Genomic DNA, 14,816 nt, shown 5'->3' on the forward strand with positions numbered 1-14,816 from the left:
TTGGAATGGTGGAAAACATGACCTCATCTTGTACTAATTTGTCTCTCCCGCTGTTTTCAGTATCCGCCCCCTGGCCCGTGAAGTCACGTCTTTCCTGTGTGAGTTTTAGAAGCAGGCGCTAATGTCTCATGTTAACAGATGCATCGTCAGTGGCATCTTATAACTGATTGTAATGCATCACCAACGTGCTAATGCTGCACAGACTTCACAGTGGTGTATACAGTCCATCCATTACAAGTGATCATACACGTGAATCCACTGACAGTAGCTTATTATCAACAGATCTAGAGTACACTGGACACAAATCAAGTAGGCGCACCTTAACTCGGGAATCAGAAGGATGGAAAGCAGGACATAACCTCTGAACAGCTATAGGAGGAAAATTCTTGAAAAGCCCTCAAGGTGGACGTACCAAGAATGAAGCCAGGGGTCTTCGCTGTATTTGACCTTTATGTGTCCTTGATGAAGCTGTTTTGATTTGTACCACTAGCTCGCTGTCAGAATGTGCATGAGTGAGCCAGTAGGGCAATTGATATTCAGCAGATGTTTAACTTCCACTATTAAAAAAGATTTACACTTTTTAGCAAAAGCTTAAAGTAGATTTAAACTTTGCAAATGTAACCTGGAACGCATCATACGCATCTCTTCCTCTAATAAAAGTGCAAACACAAGAATACAACAAAAACTATCTTTTACCTGCAAGACTTACGGCATAATGTGTCTGTGGGTGCACGTGACTGCAGCATAAACAGACACGGTGTTCCTGCATGTGAATTCTTCCCAGTCTCAAGTCTCAGTTTATAAATAACTGTGTTGTCCCTATGAAGTCTTACGGAGTTGGTCTCCAGAGAGGGAGGGAAAGGGGACCAGTCCAAGTGCTAGAAAAAGAGTGGCTTGATTTTTACTAGCAGTTTTGGTAAACAGTACAAAACCCACGTCGCTTTATAAGACTACACTGGGGGTTACAGAGGGAGTCCTCTACCACATATTGCACTTGTTTTAAATGTGTAAATATTAAAAGCTAACAGTAGCCTTTGCTGGGATGGTTAACCTTGCTTATCTTAAACAGGGAAATAGTTACCCTAGCTCTTTCCAAATGTTAGCAATGTACCTCGGAGCAACTGTAATAGTAACTTGTTTAAATATACTGTATATCTTCATTTTGTTAGCTCAGTTTGGTAAATCCATTTGGTCAGCATGTTTCAGTTTCAGGCATGCAGGCATGCTATGTGCTGTTACGTTAGTGTTTTGTTTCATGTAGTAGTTAATAATCTCTTCTTAATAATAAAGATATTTTAAATGTGCATGGTTATTATTCTTTGTGAAGAACAAGAGAAGAAGTAAAGTATTTGAGTTTTGCAGCTTGACTTTTGCTTCCCTCCTTTCTCCAGCTCACTGACATTTTGTGGTGGGTACAGGAGGATTTGCATGTTCAGGAATGTGGCCTGTGGAGTGTACCTCACCTTTTGAACTTGTATTTCTGGGTAATGGGTTTCACGCTCACTCTCGCTCTTTAAATTCTGTTAAAGTATGCTAGATTGCAATGGCTCGTTTTTATTAGTGAAATATTTAACATATTTAATCAATAGCTTAAAATCATATTGTTGCATTTGTCTTTTGGCCAATGGATTTTTTAAAAATGTATTTAGTGTTGGACACATAGAGATTTCTACAACAGAGTATTAGGGCAACAAGACAAAATATATTCTTGATCATTTTGAGAATAAAGACAAAAATCTATTTTCAGAAAAAAGGCAAAATATAAGAGGCTGTAACCATTGATAAACCATAACGATCATATGTATCTACATCTGTATGTATATTAACTTCTCCTTAACAGGTGGGCCAGTCTGAATGTGAAACGTAATGCTAACATTATCACACATACAGCAATTACTAACAATTCCATGATTTTTTTTTATAAAAATCTATAAAAAAAATGCCAGTTTGTATCCTTGACAGAATTTAGTTTGACTCATTGCTAAATATAGAATAAAGAATTTGAAAAAGCTCTGCAGGCCTGAATATTATGGAACTAAATGGCAAGCACCAAAAAAACAAAGAAAAAAAATGTAAAATCTCTTTAAAATCTACAGATCACATATGTTTCATGCAGATAGTATTTCCTTTTTACTTTACTAAACCCATCAACCAAAAGAAGCACTGCACTGCAGAGCTCACTGATGGACACAACAGTAATATTTACATTGCCACACTACAAGTGGAAAATGAGACATTCATAACAGGTCAAGGGTGAAACAGCTGGTGAGTGCAGTTTGTTACAACAAGGCAAAAATAAATAAACTTTTAATTATATTTATGTTTTTTTTTATATTGTTCTCTTTTCTGAGCTTTAATGCGTTTCCTTTGCTTTTGTGCACTTCTATTTTCTCTCTTAATAATAATAATAATAATAATAATAATACATTTTATTTAAGAAAGGGCCTTTCAAAACACTCAAGGACAATGTACACAAGCAATAACAGCAACAAACATAACAATTTACCGAATAATAAGGATAAAATGTTGAGCAAATACATAAAATAAATTAAAGTAGCAGGATGGAAAATTTATGTAGAATGGGCTTATGTGAACTGATCTATCCCTGACATTTGAACACACTTACAATTCTTGTTACCAGTGTACACATATAAACACACCTTTTGTCAGTCTGTCTCTTGTGACCCTGCAGACAGAACTCATGCAAAGGGATCTAGGGCAGTATGTCCTAAAATATCTGACAGACTATTTTAAATTGCCTATACACCACTGAAAAAATGCAAACTAAAATAAATAAGGTTAAGAGGTGCTACGCCACCAATTCTGTGAAGTTGTGCAAAATCAAACGGATTATCTAGCTTGATGCTAATGCTAGCCTCCTAATAACATTGTACAAACTAGATATTTGGCACAATTGTATGATGAGAACACCAGCTCACTGAAGTGTAGTAGGTTAATTCACTAGGGAATGCAAATATCTGTACAAATTTTCACAACAATTAATGTGTAGTTTGTAATTTTTTTTTTCTACAAGAACCAAAATTTAATATCCTACCAGTAGCCTGGTTAATAACAATGTCGCCTCCAAAGTATAAGTTAGTGGCTTTTATTTGTCCGTACTGCTTCTTGTCTGGGTTGGATCAAAAATGTAAACACTGTTCATGCCTGGGTGTTTCTGGCAGCTGTTTGTGCTTAATAACACAAATATATTTTTTGTTTCGGGTTACGTCTGTAGTTGTATATCCGATAGTTATACATTCAATATATTAGATTGCCATAGTGTGCCATACACTTATGTGTATAATAATCATACTATTAGTGACTTAATCCATGACTTACATTTAGCTTTGTAATTCTAACCAACACATATTCATAACACACATGTAGACTCACACATTCCCTTCACACTACTAATGTATCATGTGATGGAAGTTAAACCATGTTTCCTAACAGGACTCTGATATTTATACACACATTGCATCACAGATTTAATACTATTTAATAGTAACCAAATACCAGTTACTATAGAGGTTGTAGAGGTTGCTATTTGTTGCTAACAAGCGCTTCAGAAAAGGCACTGCCGATCTTACAGATTTTCATTAATATGCAATCTATTACTTGTTAAGGTCTGTTTAGCAACAAAAAACATTCTTTACTTCCTAGTCAACTGTGAGGTTGAAAAAAGGGCCAGAAAGCTACAGACTAGAAGACCTGAAAATAATTGCACTGTAAAAACAAATAGGTGAGTTAAATATAACTTAAAATTATTGAATGGCTTCAATATTGAGCAATAATTTTTTCTATATAAATCATTGCAAAGTCATTTGACCGTGTTGTTATTAAACCTTTTCTGTAGGTCCTCCCTTTTATGGATAAATTATTATTATTATTATTTTTGTATAGACCCCTAGCCCCCATTTTTTCATATTGCCTCATTAGCAAATACATCCAGAAAATCACAAGAAACAGACTTCCCATCTCATGTAAATGAAATATACTGATGCATCGTGACTGCACGATAGTAATTTTGAAATGTTTCTACAAACACAAACTTATCCAAAAAGTCTGAAATAATATTTTAAAGAAGTGTTTCTAAATGCTTTCATTTTCAAGCTATAAAAGGATAAATGGAGAAAATCAGATAATATTCTAGCCAAAACATTGACCTTACTCTTATCTCTTCTATTCAGTTTAAACTCTTTAATTATCAGATTAAAAAAACAAGTCCAGGAGAAAAAGGTTTTCATACTATTGTTTTTGCCAAACTCTGTCCTTGTGCACAGCACGTGCAGCACTGTCTGGGTCTTTTAGAAAAAACATATAATCCCCAAGGACATACAAACCAGCTCTTGGCCTACTTGGTTCATCCACAGTACACAGTCATTCCCTGCAAACGTGTCATAAAACACGTACGCTAAAGCAAATGAAAAATCAACTGTGCAGCATATGTTTATGCATCAACTACCCCATATCACAAACATTTACGTCTTAACTGTCCTCTAATGTCATTTGACAAAAGTGGTTTGATACTGGTGTGCCTTAGATACACTCAAAACAGAGAAAACAGGTGTTTGCACATTCACATATGCATCTGACACACATATGCACGCTTCAAGATTATGACTCCAAAGTGTAAGCATGAGAAATAGGATGACCTCGTTGCCCACAAACTCCCCTGAAGTTTCATTGAAGGAATGCATGACGAAATGAGGGGGGGCTGTTTTAAGCTGTACTGTCACTCCTGGAAACTCCACAAGGATGGCAAAGGAAAGCCCATGAGGTCAGCCCTTGAAATGCAAAGAACTTGTCACCTCAGTGAGGCTGATACTACGATGCATAATGTGCAATATGCTGTGGGTGATACTAAATACTAAGTAATAATAAGTAAATGACATTTAGCTTTAACCATACGTTTTATTGTGTTTTTGTTGCTTTGCCCACTGTAATGCATTTGAAAAACTAACTTTGGGTTTTATAAATAACCCTAATCACAATCCCAGATTCATTATGTTCAAGAGCCATACATTGAATATAGCGACTATTTACCAAATGCCAAAATATTTTTGGCATCCCTGAAGAGACAGCACAATAACTGAGCAGACACACCTCACAAATAATCAAAACATTGATTATTTGTTTTGATTATTTGTAGATAGAAAAAAAACATTATATCAAACACATCTAAACCCATATGACTATTGATATCTACTTTAAGTAATTTGTCTGTTCACTGAACAGAACCATCACTCTGTATCTGTCCTTGATTTTGCTCATGACATTGCTGTATGCAATAGTAGTTGCAACCTGCATGAAGCATCCCAGCAGAGAGAGTTCAGAGTGAATTAGTATGAATTAAACATAACAGAAGTCACTACATCTGTTTTGTTGTGATATTTGCCATATGAGCACTAACAGTGTGTGGGATTTTTTTCTGACTAAGTTGTTCTGACTAAGCTGAAGTGCACTTCAGTGTCTTTTTTAATCCTCTGTCCTCACATGAGGTCATTGAACCACTCATTGGCTATAGGAACATCTATATGGATCCTTTCTTTTTCTGATGTGAGAAATTCTGTCAATGATTTATTCAGAATAGTCAGAAATAGAGTAGATGACTAAGTCTGTGATTTTCATTTTTCACAGGAGAAATTGAGAACATGCCTCTAAATAGGTACACGTATTTCTGTTTGATCAGGTGACATCTGACCTGTGTCACATGTGGAAGAAAAATATTTGTCAGCTACAGTGTGACCACGGGCAGTCTCCACCAGCCCTGGCCTGCCAGCGTCAGCACTGACACTGATATATTTAGTCATTACAGTTACAGTCAAGATGACGTAATTGGGATGATGCTGGGGCTGCTGATCAGTCTGTGCTGTTTTATGTTTGTGTTTGTTTACTAATCGACAGTGACGTTTACTACATGTCATGCTGAGAAAACTGTATCCATTTTTCTGGATCCAAAATTTATACTCCCTGAACTTAAAAGCCTACACCCATTGAATATGTTTCATTTACAGCACACTCGTAGTAATCTTAGTCAAAATCTAAAATGCAGTTTTAACCTTAAATCAGCAGCTGTAATTTTAGTTGTTGGAGTCATTGCCAAACTTGAAATTGGAGCAGGTGCATTCACTGACTAACCTCCCCATTTTCTCCCAGTGCAGTAATAGCTGATGCCACAAATATAAAACAGTACGTAAAAAGATCAATATAATGAACTTTCAGTGACATCTTGCCCTCAAAGTACAATTTTATGTACCGTACATAATAGTCTGTTTAGACTTTTGAGGCAGACACATCTGCATTTGCAACTAAAACATAATTTTGGAACAATATTTTGAACAATATCAAATAATAAATTTGATTTGTGTTGTTGCAAATTATTTATTTATTTATTTATTTATTGAATATTTTTACTATATATTAATATTATAAAAATTAAAATAATTGTACATTCACAACAAAAATTAGGGGCTTTAAATATTTTAATGTGAAATTCTTGGTCGATTTTGAATCATGTAATACTGCACTGCATTTTTTTTCTGTATGTTATTGCATTAAAATGCAAATAAACATAATTTATTATTAGCCTTCACTGCATGCAGAAAAATTCACAGACACACACAGTGCCACAACATGCCAAGATGCCAAATGTCTCATGGGAGTGCTGTCTAATACCAACAGTGATTCCAGTAATCTTTGAAAGTTTTTAGATTAAATTAATCTGGAGCAAATTGTTGTTTTATTTTGTGCCATAAAGTAAAATCCAAAGTTGCTCCTCCTTGTGGCTCATAACACCAAAAGCTGCTTATTTCAGGTTTACCTGCTCCATGCTTTGGCCATTTGTTGCAAGTCCTCTCGAACTGAATTTGAGTTCCCTCAGGGTGCTTCTGTTTTCTTCACACACAATGCATGTGGCCCAGATAAGTTTTTCTGCTGGTTGTTGTACATGTAGACTGTTTTATGCATTTGCAGATGCCACTGGGTAAGAAATGAGATTGTTGTGCCAACACAGGGACAGTTATAAGTCACACTATTTGCCTCTCCTACAGTCATGTTTACATATGAACCCTGCAAGCATCGCTGCCAGATGTGTTTCTGCTCAGATGGGTCAGATGAAGGCCAGCTGAACCCCTTTGTTAAGCACAAACTATTACATAATATGTTATGATGGTGTATAGAGGCATTTATCAAACACAATAAAATGAGTCTGTTACATTTCAGGTGTCAGTTGTTTTTATTAAATGGGAATAATGTGCAGAAAAATAAAGCCTCATTTTTTTTAATCACAATTTTAGTTTTTAGTGCCATCTTGTCTTTAAAGATATTCTGATTTTAGTTGTTCAGTTTTTCCTGCAATCTTACTTACTGAGTTTATTATTTGTTTTATCTCTTTTTGATTTTTCTAATAATTTTCTGTGGGGTTTCTTTTTTTTCATTCAGTTGCATCTTCTGTTTTTACCTGTTGTAAACAAGGCCTCGACTTCAGTGCATCTCTGAGTTTAGATTATTACCGTGTGTCTTTTTATTATTTATTTAATGCTGACCTAGGAAACAAATGTCATTCTTTTATGTTTTTGACATCATGAATGACATAAAATGAATACTGAGATGGATATTTACTGAATGAATGTGTGAATCTGGTAAATAAATAGAAGCTTCTTTGGCCAGGTATAATCTAACTCTGGTATCTTGTGGCATTCCCTTAAATACAGGAGACTGAAATAGATTTCTAGCTAAAAACAAAAACAACAGCCTGAGCCACTGTGGCAAATCTTATGGCTTCTGAGTCTCCTACTCTTTTCTTTCAAATGACTCTGTTTCTGTATCAAGTATCTTTCTCATCTTCTCTGTGTCTATGAACCCCACTTACAAAACCTTAAAAGCCCCCTACACAGAGATTCACTTCTCACATGTTTATTTTGAGGGACTGACTGCTACAGAAACTGGAAACATGACTGGAGGAAAGGAGAGGAGTAGGAGGAACCTGGCAAATAGAGAGTAGGGAGGGAAGGAGAGAGAGAGGCTGAGTGGGTAGTGAGGAGCTATAAAAGAGAATGCTGGAGCTGTCTGTGGCATTAGCCTCAGCAGACTCAGAGTCTCACACACACACAAAACGAGGAAGAGTGGAATCAACAGGCAACAGCAGAGTTGAAACACACTGAGTGCTGAAGAGCAGAAGCTGACCAGAGTAGTTTCAAAGCAGCTGTATCTTCAAGAATACTACAGTGTACTTGGACTTGGAGCTTTCTGGAGTGTTTGTTTGGCTGAACTTTGGACTGACTACTGCTTTGTTGCTCCTGAGAAAGAGTCTCTTCGTTTAAACTGGAAACAGCACAGAGACAAACTGTCCGCAGAGAAGTATTCAAGCTTTCACTTATAGAGCCTTCAGTTTCACTGGACTCCTGTTCTACCATGGCTGCTGTACGTCAAATGGTTATGGAGGCCTCTGGCTTCCATGTCCTGCCAGCTCACCTTATGGCATCAGCTATGGAGGAGTTTCCCCAGCAGTTGCCCGTCCCAAAGGGCCCAGCAAAGGGCAAGAGCCGCTCCCGTCGACCTCGCGAGGCTCGCTTCAAAACACAGCCCGTCACCTTCGCTGAGATCCAAGAGGTAGAAGAAGAAGGCTCCTCGCCCCTGGAGGAGGAAAGGGCACGGCGCTCCTTCTTGCAGTCACTGGAAAACCTGCGGCGGAGCACACAGACCCTCCACTGCCCACCTGCTGCCCATCACAGCTGCACCCCTACACCCACACAGGCCAGCCTGGACTCCAGCGACTCCGACTCCACCCAGTGAGGGCAGAGACATGACCTTCTCCCGGCTCCCACGTTCTTCGCTTTGCCTTGACCCCGTTTTGAACTTAGGTCAACTGAACTGAACCAAAGTGGCCTGTCTGCCAGGCTGCCTGTGTGTAAACTGCTGCTCTTCATTCAAAAGCCTGCCTTTTAAAAAATACTAACATGCCAACACAAAGTATAGAGCTTAAAGATGCACTTACAGCATATCTGTAATGAACTCTACCACAGGCTGGTTACACTGTTCCACAGATATGACGAGTGTAAAAGTAACAGTGTTGAGCGCATCACTCTTCATACGTATTCCTTTTTTACAGTAGTCTGATAAAAACTTGAAGGATGAAAGATAGATGGTATTTTCCCATTTTAAAGCTGTTTTTTTTTTTTTGTTTGAATCCATATTTTTCTACTTGAGTCACCATAGAAAGAACTCTTAAAAGGTTTTAGTATTGTGACTTACAAGGCTGTAAATACTTTGACGAAGCAAAATGCCCAGCATCGAAAGTGACCTGGCTGTCACTGGAGTAGTAGAGTACCACTGACAAAGCTTTGTCAAGAGTTTGAGCTCTTGTTTTCCAGCTTCGGTTCATGTGCAAAAACATACTTTCTGCATACATGTCTTTATTTATTCCCTTATTTTGTTCATAACCAAGTGGAGCTGTAGATGTAATATTATTTTATTGTTCTTTCTGACTTCTAAAGTCACCTCGACTTTCAATGAAAAATATAACCTTTATACTTGTTTTTTTGTTTGTTTTACTTTATACATATATGTTTGTCGTATGTACCTATAAATAAATATTTTCAAATATTTTGAACCATTTTCTGTTTTCCTTTCTTTGTATATTCCTGTTTGGGAAGGATTATCATAGAAAAAAAAAAGAACTTCAGAAGTTAACAGTTATGACTTTTGATACGATTAGGACTACAGCAAACTCATAAACTACATAGATTTAACTGGTTTTCCATTACCAGTGTTATTGTTAAGATAAACTTTTGCCTGACTCGCTTGTAAACACACTTGTCAACACATGACCAATGGCTTTAAAGGTGACGCAGTTTCAGTAATGTTGGGTAATGTTGGGTTTCTAACAGCAACGCACAGAGAGCCACTGCAGCCAGTTGTGTCATGGAGTGACACGGACTAGAGATGAGACAGTAAATGGGCGGCAGTTACATGATAGTGTAGGATTTACTCACTAATTTTCTTGTTATGAGTGAAAACACAAAAACACTTTCCTTACCCTGCCAGTAGTATTCATGCTGCCTAGTAGCCACCAACTGTCTTTTCTATTGGATTTGTGTACTTGGATTTGGCTCACAAAATAAATTTGTCTCCCATGTTTATCCTAATGAAGTAACATGTCAGCAAGTGCAAAAATATGTCCTATTAACATGCTTTTAATTGTTGCTGTACAATTAAACGATCTTTGTTTCTCACACTTGGTATTGGTAGATTGTTGGAAAAGTAACAAATACTGCCATACAGATTTTGTATATTTTACAATAACACCTACGCTCTCATTTTTTAGTTCAAGACTCAGAGAAAGAGCACTTGCTACAGCAGGCCAAAAAAGCATCTTGAACTTACAAGCCGTAACATCCCTGACCCTCTTGCTGCTTCTGACGTAAAGCAAAGCACAACTGCGCTTTTCTTTACAAAAAACAACAACAAGCAGCCAGTTCCAGTTATCCAGCCAAGGTGGACATGGATAAAGACCAGCCGGTAGCACATGAAAGGTCTCCAGAGCTCTTTCCCCATCCTTTACCCAAACACACTCATTAGTCATTGTTTTTCAAGTGCTTGTGGAGCTGTTGTAGTTAACCACATACACAGCACACTGTTTGACGACGCAGCTCTGGAAACAGCTGAGTCACGGAGATATTGTCTGGTTTGAAAAATAGAGAGAGAGAGAAGAAAATCACATTTGTCATCTAATGCCGGAGTGACAGATTGATTCAGTCCATGCCTCCTCTTCCTGCCCTCTTTCTTCAGCAACCCAGTTTTTATTCTGCAGAGGAGCTGAGGGAGTGTTCAAGAGCATCACTGAAACAAAACCTTGCATGTGAAATCTTCTTTTAGTAATTAGTTTCACTGTCTGACTGCAAGACAGATTGCTCCGTGCTTTAAAGGAAGACGGATTACAACGACTGATGACTGATTTTTACAGTTGTGAAGTGTCTGACAAATGTCCAGGGACCAGCAGTCCACTTTTTGCCTCAAAATGAAAAGTTTTAAAGGGCGTTTGAACAACAAAGGGTTGCCATTCTTGGTCTGGGCACTGCACTCAAATCCATCAAGGGTGAACTCTTCCCCCTTTTAAAGATCTGGACAAAAGAGCAAACCTAGCACTGAAAGCAGTCAGTTAAGCATGAAAAACAACATGAAACCACTGTTAAAGAGTCCAAACTGGGGTAGTGTGACCCTGTGAAGCGCATGATGTCTTTGTAAACAACTTGATATCAGCTAAAATAGCATAAAGGGGCAATCATCTGATAAATGAATATGTAGAACATGGAACAAACTGTATAGATGCTCTGTTTTGTCAGTTAACGAACTAGATAGCCTGTAAGGAATAAAAGAAAAACTGAGAGGAAGCTGAAAAGATATAATCTTGTTCAGTGTCATTTTCCTGTTAATGTTGGTGGAATACCAAGCTCCTTGAAAGGCGACATCACTGTTTAAAATACACCACTGTCTGGAGCTGCTGTCTTCATTCTTCTGCGGCTTTGCTGACACTTACATTTATTCAAATGCAAAGGAGCTTGTATGCGTACAAAAAAAAGTACATGCATGCCTGGACTATTGCAAAATAAGAAAGAAATGTGCTGTATTGTAAGCTAAAAGTAGATTCAATGTTTTAATCTAAATATTCTGCTCCTTAAGTAAAATATGCACCTTGTACCTATTTTTCACAAGTTTGTTTAGAGTTCTGGTTTTAAACATTTTATTATTGTAAAATCTGAAGTGTATGTACAATATTCTGAAGAACAGAGGACTGAAAATTAAATATTTTAACATGGACAACTCTACTTCATGTAATCATTTTTTAAGTTTTAAGGTAAAAATAAATTTAACAAAAATAAGGTTTTAAACCTTTAATGTCGTGAGTAATGAATCATTAGAGTGCTGAATAATGGAAACAACTAATCCACTGCTTTTATGTTACCCAGCAAAATAAACCTTTTGAAAAATTGTTCACTTTTAGGTGAAAAGTCACTCTAGGTATTGCATTACAACCAGCTATGTTATCTGTTTTTTATTATTCCTTTTGGTTTGCACATAACTATCTAAACATGTGAAAGCCTTTATATTATGAAATATGTCCTTTTATTTATTTGAGATATGTCTTAATTAGGCGTATATTCACATATCTGGGGAAACCGTCTGAAGGCCACATTATTGCAAAATGTTCCAAAAACAAGAATAAAACGTTCCATGATCATGATAACTATTTGACTTGTATTTATCGGAGATTTTTTTTTTTTTAGGGTCACAGGGACTTGCATGTTAGCAGGGTTGTTCTAGTGGTGTGTACCGAGAGCTCGGCATAAATAGCTGGTACAATATTTGCTCTGGAACAAGAGTCCTCTCTCCCAAGTTCAAAGCATCTGCTGAGTGATTCCACCCACAGCTGAGAACATTATGACAAGCAGCACGTTCATGCCTTTGTCTGTTTGTACAGTGTCTGTCTCACCCTAATTTTTATGAAGCTGTTGACATTTATAGCCATGGATGTATGATGGTCACTTGTCTGGTTGTTGTCTAGAAAAGCACACAGTGAGGTCCAGACTTAGCTGATAAATATTTAAAGCCTTTCATTAAAAAAATAATAATAAAATCTAAGGCTATAAGCAAACAAAATTCATGACTGGTTAAATTTAAAAAAATTTAAAAGTTGGCATTAATAGCAAATTTTCCTCTACTATCAGATAAAAGTGTCATGATGGCAAATTAGCATTGAACAAGGAGTTCTTAATTTAACAGATGGACCACAGATGAAATGACAAAATATGCACATCACGCTGTAGCTTGTAGAACCATCTTTACCATCTTGAAGTGCTCAGTTTCTGTATGTATTAATCAGTTTCTCACATCATTGTGAACGAATTTGGGCCCACTCTTCTTTACAGTGTAGCTTCAGTTCAGATTATTTAGGTTTGTGGCAATTTTATTTATGTACAATTCCAGCAGAGGATTTCAGTCAGGTTGAAATTCAGACTTTGATCTTGATTCTGTTCTTTTTCAGCCATTCTGTTATAGATTGCTGGTGTGCCTGGGATATTAGTGCTGTTGAACGTCCCAGTTTCGACAATCTGCATGACCCAATTTTGGACAGATGGCCTTGAACTCTAAAATGTTTTAGCATACAGAGGAATTCATGGTTGACTCACTGACCACAAGGTGTCCAAGTCCTGTGGCTACAAAATAAGCTAAAATCATCACCCCTCCACCACTGACTTGACATTCTGTATAAGGTGATATTCTGATATGCTGTGTTTGGTTTTCCCCATATATAGTGCTGTGGTTAATGGCCAAAAAGCTCCACTGTGGTCTGGTCTGTGCAAAGGACATCGTTCCAAAAGTTTTGTGGTTTGTTCGGATGCAACTTTGTAAACTGTGCTGTCATGTTCTTTTCAGAAATAAGAGGGTTTTCTCCTGGAAACCCTTCCACACAAGACGTACTGTACTTGTTCAGTCTTTTTATAATTGTGCTGTCATGAATTTTAACATTTTACATTTTAACTGAAGCTTGTAGAATCTGAGCTGGTGCTGTAACTTGAAATTTTAACACTTTATTTTTGAGCACAGCACGGACCGTGGGACCTGAGAGATGCATCTGGATCTTAGGTGGTCCATCTACCATTCACTGAAGTCTCATCAGAAATCACTGTCGGGTCACATCATTGTCAGAAAAAACCACGCACACGCAGAATCTGAGGGTACGACACGACAATGAGCAAGGACAAACACAGGGCTAATGGGACGTAATGAGGGAATGGAAAACAGGAGGGAGACACAGCTGGAAGAAATTAGGCTAACGAGACAGGGGAGCAGTAAAACTGAACACACTGACAACAGATTGGGACTATCAAAATAAAACAGGAAACATAAAACAGATCACAAAGACGCAGACTTAACACTAAACTAAATCTGCAAAAATATCAATAATCAAAACAGTCTCACTAAATAATCAGAACATAAATCATAATTCAGAAAAAACACCAAAACCCAAGAAACAGAAAGAGCTGGGTCAAACTGATCCAGAACCGTGACAAGTAGCATCTGGAAAGCATCTAATTTACAACTTAAAGAAGTTTTGAAGAATAAAGATGGTAATACAAAATATTGACTCACATTCAAGAAATCTCCCCAGCTATTTGCCACTTTCAGTACACGCAAAATATAGAGAAATGGGGCCTCAAGACTTTTACACAGTTTTGCACCTAAAAAAAACAGAAGTCATTGTGTCAAAATGCCATGTTCAGAATGATATACATTTTACTGGCATTTGAGGATTTATAAATGTATTCAAGATTTTAATGTTACAGTTGGAGTTTTCATTAACTTACACATAGGTAGCTTTAGAAAATGTACATAGCAGAATATTTATATATAATATTTACATCCAAAAGGTAAAGGAATAGAAGCAGGGCACCACATGTCGCTTCTGGACTTGCATTTTATTAAAGCAGCTGCATTCATCCTGTCTCATGACTTAGGAAGGAGGCAGTCACAGAAAAGGTACAAAGAAAGCAGGGTCCAAGGCATTATTCTCCCTCTATTTCAAAGCTTCATTTCTAAGCTCTTCATCTCCCCCTGCTGCTGAAAAGAGCTGATTACTGATGCAACGCAGAAGGTGACCCACATATCACTTCACCCAGTGTCCTTTTCCCTTAAATCTGTTGTCTGAAAACCAAAGACGATAGATAGATAGATAGATAGATAGATAGATAGATAGATAGATAGATAGATAGATAGATAGATAGATAGATAGATAGATAGATAGATAGATAGAT

General features: G+C 37.1%; 1 protein-coding gene across 1 annotated transcript; it reads left to right on the plus strand.

Annotated features, from left to right (window-relative positions):
- The first annotated feature begins 8,067 nt into the window (after window positions 1-8,067).
- Window positions 8,068-9,613, plus strand: cunh11orf96 (chromosome unknown C11orf96 homolog). The gene has a single exon (XM_005931639.2). The coding sequence runs from the start codon at window positions 8,416-8,418 to the stop codon at window positions 8,794-8,796; it is 381 nt and encodes a 126-aa protein (XP_005931701.1). The 5' UTR covers window positions 8,068-8,415; the 3' UTR covers window positions 8,797-9,613.
- The last annotated feature ends 5,203 nt before the right edge of the window (window positions 9,614-14,816 follow it).

This window comes from Haplochromis burtoni, unplaced genomic scaffold (assembly GCF_018398535.1).
Source record: "Haplochromis burtoni strain Fernald_Lab_line unplaced genomic scaffold, NCSU_Asbu1 Contig_145, whole genome shotgun sequence".
Lineage (NCBI taxonomy): Eukaryota > Metazoa > Chordata > Actinopteri > Cichliformes > Cichlidae > Haplochromis > Haplochromis burtoni.